The sequence below is a fragment of the Neurospora crassa genome, linkage group IV, assembly GCF_000182925.2.
Source record: "Neurospora crassa OR74A linkage group IV, whole genome shotgun sequence".
In the NCBI taxonomy this organism is placed as follows: Eukaryota; Fungi; Ascomycota; class Sordariomycetes; order Sordariales; family Sordariaceae; genus Neurospora; species Neurospora crassa.
Genome location: NC_026504.1, coordinates 5,852,552 through 5,871,972, shown reverse-complemented (window position 1 = coordinate 5,871,972; position 19,421 = coordinate 5,852,552). Strand labels below are relative to the sequence as shown.

The following is a 19,421-nucleotide window of genomic DNA, read 5'->3' as shown; positions in this document are numbered from 1 at the left end:
AGGATGGGCGGTTCCCGCCCATCCTTCCAATTTTAAAATTAATAGTTCAAAGCAATAAGAAAATCAATTTCACAATCATCTTTTTAACAGTACCGAGGTTCACTCTATTCAATCTACATAGTCCCGCTTCACCCAAGGCAACGACCGAGCCACTATGTTGTAGTCGGGCATTTCTTGCATTTGGGACATGGAGCTTTGCCCCGGTGCCTTCTTGTACAAACCCTCTACAGGTGACAGAAAAAGGGAATCGTCGGCTTCGTCTTCGAAGGGCCCTAGATCCATATCATCTCCATCCATGCCATGGCTGTCATTGTCCAGTTCCATGTCAACATCCCCGTACTGTTGAGCCGTGAAGTGAGCCTGGAGGTCCTCGGCGAGATCAGTACACTTCTGCTCGACTTGTGCCTTTTCGGCCAACTGTCTCTTGAGTTCAGTGACTTGGTCATCCATCTCTTGGTGACTGGCCTGGATCGTCTTCACTGACTCTTGAGATTGCAGAAGCTCTTCTGTCTTTTCGGCCAACAGTTTCTCGAGTTCAGCGACTCGGGCATTGACCTGTTGGTCGAGCTTCTGTTCGGCAGCCGAAGCGCGTGCCTCTGCATCAGCACACTTCTGCTCGACTTGTGCCTTTTCGGCCAACAGTTTCTCCAGTTCAGCGACTCGGGCATTGACCTGTTGGTCACTTGCCTGCCCCTGGACCAAGGCCGATTGCTCAAGGAGCTTCTGTTCGGCAGCCGAAGCGCGTGCCTCTGCATCAGCACACTTTTCCGCCTTTCCGGCCAACTGTGTCTCGAGTTCAACAACTCGGGCATCGACCTGGCCGCTTGCCTGGACCAAGGCTGCGTTCGATTGCTCGAGTTGAGCAACCCGTTGCTCGGCCGCGGTAGCCCGTTCCTCCAGTGAGGCCATGTTATCTGACCCCATGAGCTGCGGGTCAACCAGACGTGCTTGCCTCAACTCCTCTTGGAGCCCGGCAATGGTGGCAGTCGCTTGCTCTAACTGCCTTGCTGTATCTTCAGCCGGTGGCGCCTGTGCCGGTGGCACCTGGGCGGCTTGCGCAGAGCGTCTTCGCCTCAGTTCAGCCTCCTGAACTTGCCTCTTATACGCCTTCAACAAGACTTCCTTGATCCGGTTGGCTGGCGGATAGGGATGCCCATGGTTTGCCGACGTGGTCCACATGAACCTCAAATCGGCGGGCAGGTAATCTGGCATACCGCACGTGGCTACCCGATCAACGGCTTTCTTGATGTTAAGCAGGTCTGAAGTCGTGACGATGTAAGCCGCGAAGGGCTCGCCGTCGTCTTCGACAGGTTCTGGCAGCTGCCCAGGAATGGAGACACGCTCAATTTCCCGTAGGAGGCGGCAAAGAGGAGGGAGGACCTCCATCTGTTGACGGACATCTCGATGGATGTCCTCGATCTTGGTCTGCCTGTGACCGTTCCTAAATGCGGTCGCCAATAGGCTGATGTAACGATCGCCTGTGGGATCTTGTACGGGCCACCGACGCCGGTCGTTGGTACGACACTTGACGGCGTACTGGATGGCCAGCGCAAGGAGGCTAGGCGACCTGTTGAAGACCGGATGGACAACCAAGAATCTCAAATGGTCACAGAATCGTGGAGGCCAGTTCGGATGAACGACAAAGTGATTTCCCACCGGAATGGGTTCATGTTCGCTGCCGTATTCCAACAGCCTCTCTGGGCAGATGATGGAAATAGGCACACAGCCCATGAACTTTGGCGTCAACTTCCACAGCGACTGCATGTGGGTGTTTGTTCCGCGCGTGTTGATGACTTGTTCCAACTGCGCGCAATCCTCGTTGAGCCGGGCAGTGTCTTGTGCCGTCCACAGAGGGTCGTCGACCAGCTCAATCAACGCGTTGTATTGTTGTTCGGTGGGGTTTGGTGCCACCTCGCGGAGCCTTGTTGTGGTCTCTCTGTGGGCTTCTTCGACACCCTGTGCCCAGACCTTCAGCCGTGGCTGTAAGTCCTGTGGTAGGTTGCCGAAGAGCAGCTCAAGGGCATTCTCCATAGCTGGCGTGTCGGGCGCGCCCGGTGCAGGAGCTGGAGCAGCTTGGGCGTCGGATGAGGTAGCGCTGCCACCGCGTCCACGGCCGCGTCCGCCTCTTCCGCCTCGTCCGCTTCGTCCGGCGCGTGTAGACATGGTTTCTGGTGTTGCGTGGGATCAACTTTCCGAATTTGAGACTGTGTGGGTTGAGTCGATGTTGTCGGTTAAATCAACTTTGTGGGTGAAAGACGGGTGATGGAGCGATGGCGGCAAGGTTTGTGGACACGGCTGGGCTGTGTGTTGCGGCAAAACTTCCAATACGTCAAGGTGGTAACAATACATCCATTCACTGTAAGGATCACCAAAATCTTCTCTTGAAATTACCTTTTGTCCACGCGGCCGGGCGTTTGGTCTTGATAATCACACTTTTTGTCTACATGTATATGTCCAGTGGAGCATTCAATGAAATCGTTTGTGTAATAGTTACTAGACTACCTAAGGACGGCGTGTCTCCTCTTCATCGAAGTGCAGGGGCACGAAGCCATGTGCGAAGATGGTCGAAAACATGGCGGCGCAATTGAACTCGTCCCCAGGTACCTCAGTGACTGGCAAGAGCTCAACGTTGCTCCGAACGTAGAGAAGCATGTAACCATGCGGATCGCCCTTCTCACCAATACGCCAGTCGTTGGAGTAATAGTTGCACTTGCCCATGGTATAGCACATCCCATAAAGAGGGCGCTCGTCAGCACGACCCCATGTATCGAACAGCCTGATCTTGCTAAAGGATTTGCTGTCATGGTCGTTGCAGTAGACGGCGGCAGCGACAAGGTTATACTTTGTAACCGTCTCCACTGGCTCGAGGCTCCCGTCAGGCTGCTGGACCAGATCGGTGCCCTTGACGCAAAAGGTACGAACATCGTCGAAGCCTTTGATTCCCGGCAGCTTAGGAGTATACTTGACTCGGATGATGGCGGCGTCGTGTGGGCCTTGCAGCACGCGAGGATGTTCGGGGTCAGTGCCACGAATCATGTAGTCGCGACTGATGTGCTCTCCGAGACTGTCGCTCCCGTCCCACTCGACCAAGCTGGTGTAACGCTGAATGAAATAGGCTTGTTAGTTTGACTGTCACAGTTCAGGACCTGTCATGCTTGACTTACCACCGGCCTGTTGCGTGCTTTCCATTGCATTTGCCCTCCAACAAGTTGACCCTCGTAGGCTTGGGGCCCGAAGCGGCGGAACCCTGGGCGATCCCAGAAGGTGCTGACCATGACTGGGTTCTCCATCAGCTCGGCCAGGCTGGTGTTGGGGCCAAACCCAAGCTTGTCCCCTACGGCCGTCACCAGTTCCTTGTAGGCAGACATGCGGAGGGGTTCATCAGCGCCCGTGGACAGCGCATACGCAAGGAGCGGGTTGCTGCTGTGGCATGGCGGCGCATTGTCAAGATGACTGCTCGCAACGCGGATGAGGATGGTCATGACATCCAACGTGTTGGTCATGTACGCATCTTGACGCGCAGAGGTAGTGATTGGCCAAAGAAACTCGCGTCGGAGCTTATCCGCATGGGTTAGCTGTGACATGGCGAATTCTTGGGTTGAGCGCCGTGGTTGCAAAATTCCCGTTGTTGTTGTTGTTGTTGTTGTTGTTGTTGTTGTTGTTGTTGTTGTTGTTGTTGGGTGATGGATTGTTGAAGGAAAAAGCTGCGGCGGGAGTCAATGTCGGTGCAGGCATTTCCCCAATCGGCAATTGTAGGTACGAAGGTACCTGCATGGGTGCCAAACAGGTGGAAACACAAGGCTACGCTACTCACTGCCAAGGCGGGTGTTCGTCCAGGGCGGGTTCCATTTTGGACTGTGTGACCAAGCACGGCAGCTGTGTAGACGTCGCACTCAGAAGCTGACTCGTGCAAGTCGACAAAATGCCTGTTCTGGGTCAGGGCTATTGTTAATGAAATGGTCCTTGTCGGATGCGCTGACTTGATCCAAGTTTCTAACCACCATTTGCATAAATCGGTAGGTAGGTAATTCCATGGCCCTTGAGGTGAGTGACCGGTCGTCAGCAGGCCGTTACTTAAGTGCCACTGCAAGCCACGTACAGCGAGGAGCATAATGTATCATGTCAGGTACGAGAGGCCGAGCGCAAAACGTTATTTGAACTTGGCCAATAGAATCCAAGAATCGAACACACCAGTCTTAACGAGCACAAACGTTTGTGCTTACTGAATAACATACAAAATCCACGTTTGCGCCCCATACCATCAACACTTATTACAATCGCGTAAATTGCAGTGGTTATAGCGAGCACAAACACTTGTGCCCACTAAATGACATACAAAATCCACGTTTGCGCCCCATACCATCAACACTTATTACAATCGTGTAGATTGCAGCGGTCATAGCGAGCAAAAACACTTGTGCCCACTAAATGACATACAAAATCTACGTTTGCGCCCTATACTATCAACACTTATTACAATCGTGTAGATTGCAGCGGTTATAGCGAGCACAAACACTTGTGCCTACTAAATGACATACAAATTGCACGTTTACGCCCCCTGCTACAAAGCAACGACTTGCAGTCACAATACCAAACCCAAACTGGTACGCCAGAACAATTCCCCTACCCCCACAGAGAGGAATCAAGACATCAAATCCTCAGTTCCTTTCGATCCAGTCTTCGTTACCCTTGCCCCTTGCCCGCCACCTTGGAACATGGTCATGACTCGGAAGACAGGAGGCGGCGTGAGCAGCTGAGTGGGAGGTAAATGTTGGGAAGCGTCAGGGGGCATTGTTTTTTGGGTGCTGTAGGGTTTGGGAGATCTGTATGGACATCCGCCTCGGAGTCAGTCTGGTCTATTCGGTGTTCCTGCTACGCCGGCGATCTGTCAAGGCTTGCTGGATGATTCGGTTGGTGCCATAGTAGGACATCCTTGTCGTTAGACTCACTAGATAAACGACGAATCAGGAAACAGGAATCTCGACTTAGATGGCACGCTATCTGTGACGCACTGAACTTGTAGGTGACCAAGATAGTAGGGTAGCAGAGATGCATTGTCTGTATGTCCACTAAACCCTTTTGACCTACAGGGGCTATTCCCAAATCCTTGTTTCCAGTCCGTGACCAATACACGACGACATTTCCTACTACTCCCTGGCCTCCCGTCAACCTTGACGGTGGCAGTCTGCACATCTTGGAGCCTCTTCTCGAGTTTGGCGACGCGCTCTTCCGAGGCAGACAGCTCCTGGATCCTGTTCGCAATCTGCGTCTTCAACTGCTCAACTGTTTTGAATTTGTTCTCAAGTTCGCAGATACGCGCTTGCAAAGTAGGCGGCTCAGCTGACATATTGCAATGTTGACGTGACGGGGCAATATGAGAGGACGGGAAAAGAAGTGTGGGGGACAATGCCAGTGCAGGGAGGTTTGGGACCCACCTGCGTACAAGGACGTGGGAGCGCATCTGGGTCAAATACCGTAGACTTGGGCATGTCTGTACCCTAGTGTAAGACTGTGATTTCATTGTTTCTACCAGATCCTCTAGCTTGGGAAAGGTGGAATCAAGTTGACAATCTCCCGGTGTAGCAAGGCGTCCCCCCTACGGCATATCTACCAAGGTCGTGTTCGTTCCGGCAAACAGTTTTTTGGTAGCTGAAAAGCTTTGGGCTAAGTAATGTTAGATTCCCTTATCGCACCACTGCCAGAACGAACACGGCCCAAGTCATGTCTGAACCCAAAACCCGATGGTACCTGCATGAAATCTCGTCCCTCGCATCCCACAAGTCATATTCCAGGGGCCGACTCTCCGGACAGCTGGCGCGTTGAAAGCATGCGCAGACTCTTTTCCCCCAACCGATGAGTTGCATAAGCACTGGACGAGTCTGACCCATTAATGATGTCGCCTGGCAATCGATACACTTTACACCATCCGTTGGGTACAGGAGGATCTGCTTCCTGCAGTGCCAGAGCCACCCAGAACCCCGACGGCTTCTGGATAACCAACCAATCGTGGGAGTCTACTCGATTCGGGAACTGTGCAAGGTCGTTGTTAGATGGCTTGAATGTTGCTCATGTTCGATCGTGGTGTTTGTCGTGGGTGCAATCGCAAGACTTGCCAGTTGGGGCGCATGCCTGGAGGACCATTGTCGCAATCGTTAGTACTCTGTGCGCCTTGTTTTCCTTGCCAGTGGACTGTGGGGGGCAGATGTAAACTCACTTTGTTGGAGGGCATCGGCTCGTTCAGAGGGGTTAAATCGCTCGGGATTTCCAGCGCGCTCCTGAATGGAGTGGAGGTGGCAGAGGTTGTGATGATTGTCGGCGTTGGAGAGGTCGCGGCTTGCGTTAGTGTCTTGTAATTGTGGTATCGCGAATGGGCGCGGAAACATTCGATTGTGTACTGTGTAGGTGAGCGTAAAGGTTGCGCCCTACATATGCTAGCTGATACCGGAGTTTGTGCTCTATGTACCTCAGCGGGAGTATAGGGAGCGTGTCTAGCCTAGAGGGGGGGGTCCTACGCTAGGTCTGGAATCTAAGCAAGATAGTAGGCCTAGCTTAGGCGAGTTACCTAGCCTAGGTGTTAAACCTAGCCTAGTCGTTGAATGAGAGGTTCTAATTAGTTAAATCTTTAGGTTCTAGTTCCTAGGAGCTAGGCCCTAGAAAATACGTTAAAAGGTACCCTAGAACCGCTAATTTAATTAGGGCGGGCAATAACGCGGGTATATAGACTATATATACGGATAGGAGGCGGGTTGTTATACTTATAATTATAAGTACTAGTATTTTATTTAGTATTTTATATTCTATCTAAATCCCGAACCCTAACCCCGACTCCAACCCCAATCTACAACCCCAATCCCACGTACGGACTATACTAACGGTTATACTTCTAAACTATATATTAATCCAACGCAACTGCGGCATAGATTATACTAACGGTTACGCTTCTAAACTACGCTTCTAAATTGCCGTAGCGCTTTAAATTAGCAATATAGTTACAATTGTAATACTATATACGAACTAACGCGGCTACGCAATCGTACACCGTATATCCAATTAAATATTCACCGATGTACGGTTGTACACTGTAATTACATACCGTAAACCGAATTAAATATACCTATAGTTGTATAATCGTATTATTAACATACGATTAAAGCCATCACTACCTACATATTAATAATACGCAAAAGTTGCTTTATATTAATTATTACGTATTATATAGCATAATACTATTGTAGAACTATTAAGAGATAGAAAGAAATGAAATATAGTGATACATTTAAATATACTAAAAAGAAAGAAGTGTAATAAGGTAGAATGGAGTAGATAATAAAAAGAAAATCTTAATTCAATTCGCTATAAGATCTTAATAGTATTGCGTTTCTTTTATTTCGAATAATAGTAATATATATTCTATTACCTATTATTATTAGTAGATTTAGGTTAGTAAAATACTATATATATATAGGATTAAGCGTTATATATAAATATAAACTACCGATACAAATTGTTTTGGATTATTTCGGATATTTTTTATATATTAATACCGTATTATAATTACAGACAGGCTGTACTAGCCGGGAGTTCTAATCCGCGTATATAGTAAAATAGGATTAAAGTTCTTACGTTCTGTCGTTATATATTGTTAGTAGATGTTATAAATTGCTTTCATCCGGACTTATAACCACCTCCTCATTTCAATACCCGTGCGTATTATATTATAAAGTTAGCCAAATTATTAACATTGTACAGTACTAGTAGGTAGAGTGCCTATCGGTCGTATTAGTAGTAGGCTAAATAAGATATTCATACTATAATATTTGAATAACCTAAGGCTCGTATCGCCGTTTTATTAAATTCCAATTGTATTACCGTCGGTAATTCAATACTACAATACATACACATTAGCGATTGTATATAGCGGGGTATATAATAAACTACCTCCTACAAGTCTGCAACTCGCCGATATTATATTCAGTAAAATAGTAAATAAGTATAGTATTTTAAGTGTAACTCTATATTTATAATTATTATTAATATTGTAATTATCGACCACTATACACCAAGTACACGCATAAAAGTCAATACAATACATCCACGCAATAGCAAAACTTATAGACGAAACCAACATACTTAATATCACTCTCCTGCATATTTATTACCGGCAACATACACGATACTAAAAGACTACTAAAGATATTTAAATTTCAATTATCGGGCGAGGTTATTACTAGGTTCTAGCGGGATATTATTATACAACCCTTATTTAAAGGGTATAAATATCCCAATTAACCTAAATAATTCCCATGCCGTTTATATAAATTATATAAAGATTAATAGGCTATATAGCCGTCACCCCAATAATAATAGGCTCGTCTATTAATTCCTCTATAATCTCTAAATCTAGAATAGGATTTCGGGTATTAGTCCGTCGAATAGGGGTAATAACAATAAATATCTATATAGTAGTATAATATTACTATTAGAAAATATAGTCCATATAACCAATTTAATACTATTGTAGAATATCGCTTCGTAATAAGTATTGGATATAATCGCTACATTTAAAGATAAATCGCCGGCGAGTGGTACTAGAAAAAAAAATAATATTAATATATCTATTAGCAATGATATATCGTTTGCTACAACGCTTACTCGTTATCCGGTAGCAATATTAGGTACGCCGAAATATTTATTATCGGATAAAGGAATACTATTTTCGTTTATTAGTAATTTGTCGTACAATTAATACACTATTAATAAACTCGAATAAGCTCGTAGATAAATAATAGTAACTATATTGTAAATTAGCAAAATATTACTATATACATTGCGCGTATTGTAAGGTATATGCGAATTGAAGGCCCGGAATCATAGTATTTTGTATATAATTTTACGTCGTATACCCCCTATCTTTTCGGACATATTAAACTCAACAGCGTACTACTATAAGAACTTCGAAGAAATTCTCATTTATATAAAAATAAACAGTCCTATTAGGTATATAGTTTAATTAATAACATTATATATTATAGGTAGCAACGGGCATCGAAAAGGGCGGAAGGGTACGAAAAGGGTCGGAAATATAAACCAACGCCGTATACTATCACCGGATCCCATTAAAAGGCCTCATAATACCCAAATCTAGCAACACAGCAATACACTTAGCACTCGCTATACTAGTACTAGTATTAGTCGGAGGTAGGGCTTTATAATACGTACCTATCTGTAAACCCAAACTTTTCAACCTATTTAATAATCTTATTCTTAAAGAACGAAGGTTTACTTATAGGGGCACTATAATTGTAATAATAGGCGTGCCGTAAGAGCCTAAACCACCGTACAATTATTTTATCGAAGGTACTACGCTATAGTAATTATTAACCCTTGTTAGCTATATAATAATTAGTAATACCCTTAATCCGGTTAACGATACTAGGTGCTAAGTAATTCTTATTGCGAAACTATTCTACTTCGAACTCGATATCGGCTTCTTCTAACTAATTATAGTCCAAATACAATAATACCCTGCCGAACAGCACAAAGCACTGCCTATTCAACTCTTTAACCCGTATAGTTATTTTAAAGTTATCCTTTATAAATATATTAAGTAGTATTAATTGTATAGTTTACTAGAAATTGACCTTCATTAATAGGATCTTCTTGATATTACTATAATTCGTCTCGTAAATACAGCATTTAAATTTACTATTAATGTGTTTAACAGTCAGTTTTCATATCCAAATATTTTTACAATCGCTTCGGTTTTGGCTATTGGTTGCCGTTACGTAGGTCCAGCAATCTCTATACTTAGTATTACAACTAGATTCGCACTTTCTATTTTTCTTTCGAATTATATTTAGAGGCGGGGGGTTTACTTACTAATATATATCTTCGTCGGTTAGTGTATTACAATTAACAAGCAGTCTATACTCTTTTGCAAATACTTTATAATATATATTAAGATGAATATTTAGCCGCAAAATGTCCGTATCGTACTACTTTATACGCTTACTACCTTGGATTTTAATACTAGCTAAATTATCGATATTATTGTTACCGGCTACGTCTATTATTATTTTATTTATTTAATTATTTATTAGGGTACTACCGCTGGTACCGGCCGCCGACTATAACCCTTATGAATTGGCTACCAACGGGGCTACTAACGGGGCTACCGATAGATTTAAAATTAATATAAATGTAAATATATAAAGCTGGTTGAATATAAGGCGGGCTTTATATATTATATCTAATAATTTGCAACGGTCGTACCTTAATATTTTCGTACTTATTAGTAATACTATACTTTTTATAAATTTTACTAGGGTTTCGATAATAATTTCTATTAGATTTCTTCTGGTTTCTACTTCCGTATAAGTATAGAACTTTTTATTAATATAGTCTTTTTTTAGCTAATATAATAATATAGTAGGACTAATAATCAACTACCGGCTATAATCTACTATTTACTAACTAAAAAAATAATTATATACTAATTATAAATATTACTATCTAGGCGGGAAAGGCTATAATTGTAATAAAACGGTATATTCCCTTTTCCTAGCGGTAATTAGTATTATTTTATAGAATAATTCGTAAATTAGTTGTACAATGCTATTAAATTCAAAATGAGCTATATTAGGGGGGCGGCTTATAATAATATCCAATACTAGTAATAAATCGACTAATATTAGGAATAGAATATTAAATCCCTATTAAGTACTGTACTTTATAGCATTAGACTGGTTTAGTCTTGCCATATATTATTGCATTTCTATTACCTAAAAGTAAAAACGGCTGTAAATAATAATATTAAAATTAATTTATATATCGGAGTCTTTATTATTTACCCGCCCAACTTAGTTTAAAATAAAGTAGTATCGATAGAATTTAATACCCCACGGTCCTTTAAAATTATAATTTTCCGCTTATTATGGTATATCTCCGGTATAACATATAGCAAAAACATACAATATAATTTTGCTTTTTCCTAGAATATCTATAACTATACCCTCGTCGAATTTAATTATAGTTTTAAGTATTTTAATTACATCCCTGAATTTTAAATTATAAAGTCTAAGTATAAGTAGGAAAATACTCTTTAGCCGTATATGTTTATTAATGGTTAAACCCGCTGGTATAAAGTAGAACCCTATTAATAAGTAATACGAATTATAGAAAATATTGAAGCTATTAATAAAATTAATATAAGGGAATAATATTATAAGTATAGAACCCTTGCGATTTTAATCCTATATATATTCAAATATATTCTAAATAAAATAGTTAAATTCTAATTTAGTTCTAGTAGGGTTAGTATAACATATAAGGATAATATTTTAACCCGATATTATACAACGAACTATATAATAATCTATCTCCTTATCCTATAGGTATTAAATAATAGGATTCTTTAAATTGTACTTTAGGAATAGGATAAACTATTTAGATTATTGTTTACTATTTAATTGGAATTAGGCGGGTTTAAAACTAGGATCCCGATAGTCTTCGCTGTAATAATAATCGGTATATATATTAATATATACAAATACTATCGATTTAGGAATATATATAAATTTAGTAATTAGAATTAATTTTCGAATTTCTTACTTAATAAAGGTATTAAAGGTTTAGAGTCCAACTGCTCCGTACTTATATACCTCCTAGACCCGCAAATATAACTACTCTATATTGGTAGTATATAGTTTTTTACGACGGTCCAGCCCAACCCTATATACTCGACCGATATATATATTAATATAAATATAGTCGTTTAGTACAATCCTACATTCCAATAGACATCGCTCCTTTATATATTGGTAAAAAATCTAATTATTAGGAAAAATTACCGGACCTTTTTCGCCGTCCTCTAATATTATATAAATGTATTGATTAGATATCGTACAAATTAAAGATAATTATATATCTAATTCGAAGAATTTTCGTAGTATATTAATGAAATAATTAAAGCTACTATATACTCTCTTACTAATATTAAAAGTAATAATATTTTTAAATAATATAGGTAGGTTAAAGAATATAAGCGGGGTAGTAACTACTAATAGTATTAGTCTTAATAAATTATTAAAATTGAAATTTTCCTTTTTATTATAGTCCTTTTTTAATTTATCTACCTTTTTTCGTATATAATTAATAGCCTTCGCTAATTAACGAACCTCTTCGCTATCCTTCCCTTCTAATTGTACTATAAATTTAGTAACCTTATTTGTAGTATTCGCCGCTTTCTTCAAATTATATTGTTAATGTAAAATCTTAATCTTATAATGCTCTTTTAATTTAAAGTTAACTAGTAATATTAGGAATTTTAGAATATCCAATAGTATATCCGCTTCACACATATATATTATTGGTATACAGTCTCGTATATACTTTTGAAAGGTCGATAATTATTTTAGTAATAATTATATTATTTTAAGAATATTACTAAAATTATCTCTAATTAAAAATAATATTTCGCGGAATATTTCCTAATTATTTTAATTAAAGCCTATTAAATCGGTATATATTGCGCAAATAACCTCGAAATCTATTATTTTAATAAATTTATTCTATTGTATAAGAACGAGCTTCGATGTATCGCCTTCTATTTGGGGATATATTAGTATTAGCCTACTCTCCTCTTTGTTGTTGTTGTTAAAGGGTTATAGATCTACCGTAATAATAATATAATCCTTATATCCGCCAGCGTTTAATATATCCTCGAGTAGAATATTTAATTGGATAGTTTAAATAATAACTTTATTAATATCGGCGTCTCTAAACTCGTCGGCGTTAATAAGAATTATAAATAATTAATTTAAATCTAATAAATATAACTCTAAATAGAACAAAACTAACTTTCTTCCCTAGATTCCAAACCAAATATATTACTATCTAGTAGCAGTAGTACATTCGAGCTTATATTACCTAACTACTTAAGGATAGTACCCTCGATTTTTTAATCGGCAATATTGTATTCAATAATATTGTATTCGATAATATTGTATTCGATCGACTCGACTAGCTATTCGATATCTGCAACTCCTTCTACTCCCGGTAACAATTTAATATTAATTATTAGAATATTATTATTTATAATTAGATACTCTTAGGTATTATCTTCTATAATATTGTAGGGTTAGTTAATAATATTCTACTATACTTATATATTAAAGCGTATTAATCTACCGCTAAAATAGTCCTTAACTTTCGAATTAGTATTCTTTATACTCCTTATAGCGACGTTGAAATGTATAATATTAACTATTATAATTCTATACCGGTTACCTAAAGGTAGAAACTCTACAATTTAACGACCGGCGGAGAATTTTAATTTTAAATATTTAGGAATGCCGCGTATAGATACTAATGCGCTCCATCTACTTCGTTAATCGCGTAAAGTATAATCTATTTAACCTATATTATTATTTACTATACCCGGGCTTAGTAAGGTACTAAGTAAATAGCGAAAATATATTTACTAAAATAGCTATTTACTAAAGTATAAAAGTACTAAATTACCCCTCTATAGAAATAAAATCTTTACTCCGTTGTTAAATCTTCTACCTCCCGTATTATAACTTTACTATATTAGTATAACCGCAATAGAATTTATTGTTGTAGTATAGTATAACTATACTAATCTATATCTTATTGTCGCAATATAGTATAATAGGATAGTAGATTATAATAAAGATGTAGGCCCTCTACCGCTATCGTGTACTAAAGGAGGCGCTGGTAGTACTAAGCGTAAATCCCGGCGAAGCGTAGTACCTAGGGAGTCTACGACTATAGATATATATTATCTAAATTATTATATACAATTAATTAATAGATATTAATATAAATATTTATATTTAAGAATAGAGCTAACCTGTTTATAATTCCCCTGCTATTAATACCGCTACCGGTAGTATAGGTATACTAATACAGCCGCCGATAGGTGTATCGGAGGGGTAGTTGTCTATAACCTACGGTTTATTTAGATTTCGATAATTTAAGCCGTGTATATTAATATTACTGTTACTGTACAAAGTATTAGTAAACGGATTAATTCTATAAGGTAAGAGAGAGAAAGCTGTAATTAAGTAAGTGGAAGTCTATTTTAATAATTATATTTGATATAATAATTAATATTTAGTAAGGAATTAAATAAAATTTATCCGATTGAATTCCTTTCGTTTAAGCGCGCAAACTTTCGGTAGACTTTTACGTATAATATTCGATTTACTAATATTATATAGTAACCCGATCCGAACCCCCCTATTGCCGATGAAATAACTAAAATAAAGAATAAATTAAATATTCTCAACCGTAAGGCCCACTTCGTCTTTTACTCAAGTGACCTCTCGGTATATATTGTGCGTAAGAACTTCCCCGAGATTTCTATATTATCTAAACGGTTCTAGAAGTTATATAATTACTATAATTAAAGCGCTAATATTATAAAATAAGAGCTACTATAGAAGCGGATATATAAATTAGTTATAGGTTGGACTAGGGACTATAAAGAGGATTTCCGTTTTAATAAAAATTACGCTAACTTTGCTATTAAAGATTAAAATAATTATTTTAAAAATAAAAATATTAAGTATATTAAAAAATAGGTTTACGCTTAATTAGATAGGGTGCTCTACAAATATATCTTCTCCTATATTACCGATTACTTTAATTAGGATAATAATTTCGCTGATTGGTCTAAACTTCCCTACTTTTATTTAAAGATATTCTTCTATATTCTAATCCGTCGGGTTGCTAAAATATATATAGTTAAGCGGCGTTATATAATTAATACTAATTGTGGCAATATTAAATAGGTATTTAAATTAACCGATTAGTATTAAGACGAAAAATATCGAAATAAATATAATACTAACTTTAATAAAATATATATATACCCCGCATTTAGCTAAATTGAAATTAATATATTTAAATAGCATTAACCTATTGTAATTACACTTGTAGAGAAAGTATTTGACCCTATAATATACTAGTAATAAATAACCGATTCCCCCCCGCCCCCTACATTGCTAGTATCCGGCAATTCGTTAAATAAAGAAAATAAGCTTATTTTAGTTATATTACTAAACGAGATACTAAATAAAGATATTTATAATGTATTATTAAAATTAAAGGGTACTACTACTACCGATCCGTTTAATATTTTTACTACTCTTAGGATTTAAGTCAAACTAAATAAATTAACCGCCGACAAATTGGAGAAAGAGAAATCGAATATATTCGTATTGCTTACTTCCGTAGCGCCTATTTCTAATTCGTTGTTAGATATTAAATAACCTCCCAAATGCATACGTACTAAATTACCGCTAAAAATAATATCCGTAAAGAAACGACTATTGTAGCCTCTATAAGGATAGTTTATAATAAATATATAGGGAATATATTTAATTAAATAAATAAGAGAGTAAGAAAGCCTCCTAGAGATTGTAATTTAAGTGAATACTCTATGTAACTATATTGGAGTTTATTGCGAAACGTCCGATAATTTTAACGAATTTTTTATATAATTATAATAATATATATAATATTTAAAGAATAACCCGTATGTAATAGGCCCAACTCCGCCGGCTATACCGCTTAAATTGAAGATTATATTAATTCTATTATTTAAATTACTGCTACTGCCGCTGAAACCTAAGGTTACCCCTAGTGTAGAATTTATTAAGAAAATAATTAAAGAAATTCTAGTACCTCCTCCTAGCTTTAGATTATATAAATTAACGGTAATATTGGCTATAGAGTTTCCTATTATCGAGAAGCCTATTGTTGAAGTCTCTTCCCAATTGGAATCCAATTTATCCTCCCTAATTACCCCGGCCCTAATTGCCCCGGCCCTAATTGCCCCGGCCCTAATCGCCCTAGCCCTAATTGCCCTAACCGCCCCGGTCCCGACCAATTTGTATAATAAATTTATTAATTTTAAGGATATAGATATTTTTTGTAAATAGCTAATGTCTATTTCGCCTATAGTGGAGTTAGACTTTTGTAATGTATATAATAATACTGCGAAGATGTTTATTCTAGTACTGGATAAATTATATTATTTCAAATATATGATTATGCCTGAATATAAGGCGTGGGCGTAAGTAGAATTAAGAAAAAACGGACTACTTATTACCGAACCGGCTATAATAGAGCTAATCCCCGATCTAGTAGATAAAAAACTATCCCCTATTATCGAAGAAACTACTGTACCCCCTTCGTTTAAATTAGTATTATTTAAAGCTAAATCGCTGCTTAAAGCCCTGTTTCCGCCTAAATTAATATTGCTTAAGGCCCCGTTTTCGCCTAAAGTTATATTGCCTCTCGTACTTTTACCTCCTATTATTAATAAATAGATAATTATATAGTTACCCCTCTATATATTTACCGCCTGCTATAGTATATAGTATAATATTTGTAATGCTATTGTATTAAATTTTTATAAGATTGAAAAAATACTTATTTAAATAGGAAGATAGTATATATTAAATAAATTATATATAGAGTATAATAAAATTAGTTATATAATATTCGAATATTAGAATAGCCGATGGAAGGCTATATAAACCCTTGTATAACGACTTCTCTAACTAACCTTACCGCCCCTATTAACCCTATCGCCTTTATTGCTTAGAAAATTAACCCTACTTCCCTAAATTATTTAAAACGATTATAAAAGCTTCTATATTAAAGCGCTAGCTAATATACGAACCGACCCGAATTTACCTAACGAATATTTCGATTTTTTTATAAATTTTAAAATAGTAGGCGATACGGCCGATAATAATTATCTAATTTAGTAATATAAATTAGAATTCTTTAACGGCGTAGTAACTAAGATTTATTAAAAATAGGAAGATAATAAAGTTAAGTAGGAGTGTATCTATAAATAAGAAGAAATTGCGGAGGCCGAGAGACGCCGTTATAAGGTAGAGGCTAAAAAGGAGAATATTAAGAAGGTAATTAAGTAGTATTATCTTTTTAAAAAGTAGGAAGCTACCCGTCTTTGTGCTATAGAGGAAGTAAAGAAGAAGGAAGAGGAGGCTACCCGTTTTCGCGCTATAGAGGAAGTAAAGAAGAAAGAGGAGGAAGTTGCCTGTTTTCGTACTATAGAGGAGGTACGGAAGAAAGAAAATATTACCCGTCTTTGTACTATAATGGAAGTTATAATGTAAGAGACTAAGAAGAAAGAGGAGGAGGCTACTACTGCTCGTACTATAGAAGAAGCGAAGAAAAAAAAGGAGGAGGCTACTATTATTCGTACTATTTGTATTGTAGAAGAGGCTAAGAAGTAAGAGTAGGAGGTTACTATGCGTATTATTCGTACTATAGAAGAAGTTAAGAAGAAAGAGGATAAGGAGTCTATTTATCTTCGTACTATAAAGGCTGCCGAGTCCTTCGAGTTATTTCTACTACCGGAATTACCGCTACGCTCCCTTCTAAAACTATTTTAGTAACTAACTATCGTTCTTAATACCCTTAAAATAATTTCGCTTATAAAGCCGTTCGAATACTAACCGAATCCGACTAAGCTATTACCCCTCCCTTTATTAGCTATTAATATTTCTAATGTTGAAACGAATATTCCGCCTAGAAAGCTTTATTCCAAACCGTCCTTCGCTAGGGAAATTACTGTATTAAGAGCTCGAAATATTAGTTAGTCTTAAGAGTCTACCCTAGCCCTAGCGTTTATTGCAATTAATATACTTAGAAGGACTAGATCTACCCGCGGTTCACTTAGAGCTAGCTAGGTATCGGCTACTCCCAACCTAAACCGTATTGGTACCCAGTCCTAATTATATATAGCCGCTACTGTTAGTAGTTCTAGTACCCTATTTAGTACTCTATTTAGCACTACCGCTAACAATAGCCCGTTTGTAAATATATTAACCGGCTATACTAGAGGCGGCCGAAGAATAATTAGGCGTAGTAAGTAGGGTGGCTGTAGTAGTTCTCCGTTTAACAATTATTATAATAATTTCGACTTCGAGGAGTATCTATTTATAAATGAATTAATCGACCCTATTAATTTCTATAAAGAGCGTATTGCTTATTACCGTACTAGCTACATTTAAACTATATTTATGTCCTCTATTATAGATAAATTAATTAATACTATTAATTTCTATTAATAGTAGTAGAATATTATTATTTATAATTATTATATTTATTATAATTACTATTACTAAGACAATTAGGATTTTAACGGGAATTGTATATATTTACTACTATATCCGGATTATATAGAATTATAGCGATGTATAATAGCGATAAAATCCGATTCCAATGTTTTATATTTTTATAATATAAATAGGAAATAAACGGATTGTCTAAATATTTTTATTATTATAGTATTGTAATTTCGTAATAGCTTTAATTATAAATTCGGAGATAAATTAATTGGGTATGCCGGGCACTATACGCACTTAGTATATCGGCGCAATACATTTAGTATTAAGAGCATTAGCTTATAAGTAATTAATTGCATTTATAGTCCGTGCGTTTGAATGTGGTCTCTGTAAGCGATTGCTGCATTATTAATATTGGTAATTATACTTAGGGGCTTTCTTATAGTGGTCCGTATATTTAATATCGCCTGTTGTAATAAACTGCTAGACTTCAAATGCTTTAGCGAAGTCTTATAGCGCCTAATTCCGATATTAAATATAAACTAATTAAAGCCCTTCCTTGGTTGACTAGGCTAGGTGTTTTGACTAGGCTAGGTACCACACTTAGGCTAGGTGATTTTTCTAGCTTAGGTCACCCCCCTCTAGCCTAGATATAATGGGGGATTTCCCGCTACGGTAATGTTTCTACATTCTAGGTGGTTTGTGCCCGGCGAACACTAGCTATACACTAGAGTTTGTGCTTAGTCCTTATATATTACAGTTTGTGCCCGGTAAAGACCCGCTGCATACGAGAGTTTGTGCTCGGTTCTAGTATTTAACAGTTTGTGCCCGGCGAACACCAGCTGCATACGACAGTTTGTGCTCGGTCCTTAGAGTATATATTACAGTTTGTGCCCGGTGAACAACCGCTATACACGCGAGTTTGTACTCGGTCCTAGTATTTAATAGTTTGTGCCCGGCGAATGCCCGCTGTATACGAAAATTTGTACTCGGTCCTTATATATTACAGTTTGTGCCCGGTGGACAACCGCTGTACATGCGAGTTTGTGCTCGGTTCTAGTATTTAACAGTTTGTGCCCGGCGAACACTAGCTGCATACGACAGTTTGCCGACGTCCTTCAAAGTAACACGCATAACAACCGATATTACTCGATATACCAAGTACGAAAGATTATTTCAATTAGACATTACGCGATATGCAAAGTACGGCATACTGTTTCACTCAGACACTTGCACTTTTTGGTCGAAGTTAAGCACACACTCTATTTCAATTCAAACTACATAGGTGTG

The 19,421-nt window shown here is 38.1% G+C and overlaps 3 protein-coding genes across 3 annotated transcripts; all 3 read right to left on the bottom strand.

Annotated features, from left to right (window-relative positions):
- Positions 1-108: 108 nt before the first annotated feature.
- Positions 109-2,163, bottom strand: NCU05175 (hypothetical protein; the record flags this gene model as incomplete). Its single annotated transcript, XM_956643.1, has 1 exon — positions 109-2,163. One exon carries the CDS (start codon positions 2,161-2,163, stop codon positions 109-111), a length of 2,055 nt encoding a protein of 684 aa, XP_961736.1.
- A 311-nt stretch (positions 2,164-2,474) lies between these two features.
- On the bottom strand, positions 2,475-3,849 carry NCU05176 (hypothetical protein; the record flags this gene model as incomplete). The annotated part of the gene is made up of 4 exons (XM_956644.2): positions 2,475-3,102; positions 3,165-3,511; positions 3,583-3,704; positions 3,815-3,849. 4 exons carry the CDS (start codon positions 3,847-3,849, stop codon positions 2,503-2,505), a joined length of 1,104 nt encoding a protein of 367 aa, XP_961737.1. The 3' UTR covers positions 2,475-2,502.
- Positions 3,850-4,856: 1,007 nt separating this feature from the next.
- Positions 4,857-5,347, bottom strand: NCU05177 (hypothetical protein; the record flags this gene model as incomplete). The annotated part of the gene is made up of 2 exons (XM_956645.1): positions 4,857-4,948; positions 5,089-5,347. The coding sequence occupies 2 exons, from the start codon at positions 5,345-5,347 to the stop codon at positions 4,857-4,859; spliced, it is 351 nt and encodes a 116-aa protein (XP_961738.1).
- Positions 5,348-19,421: the final 14,074 nt, after the last annotated feature.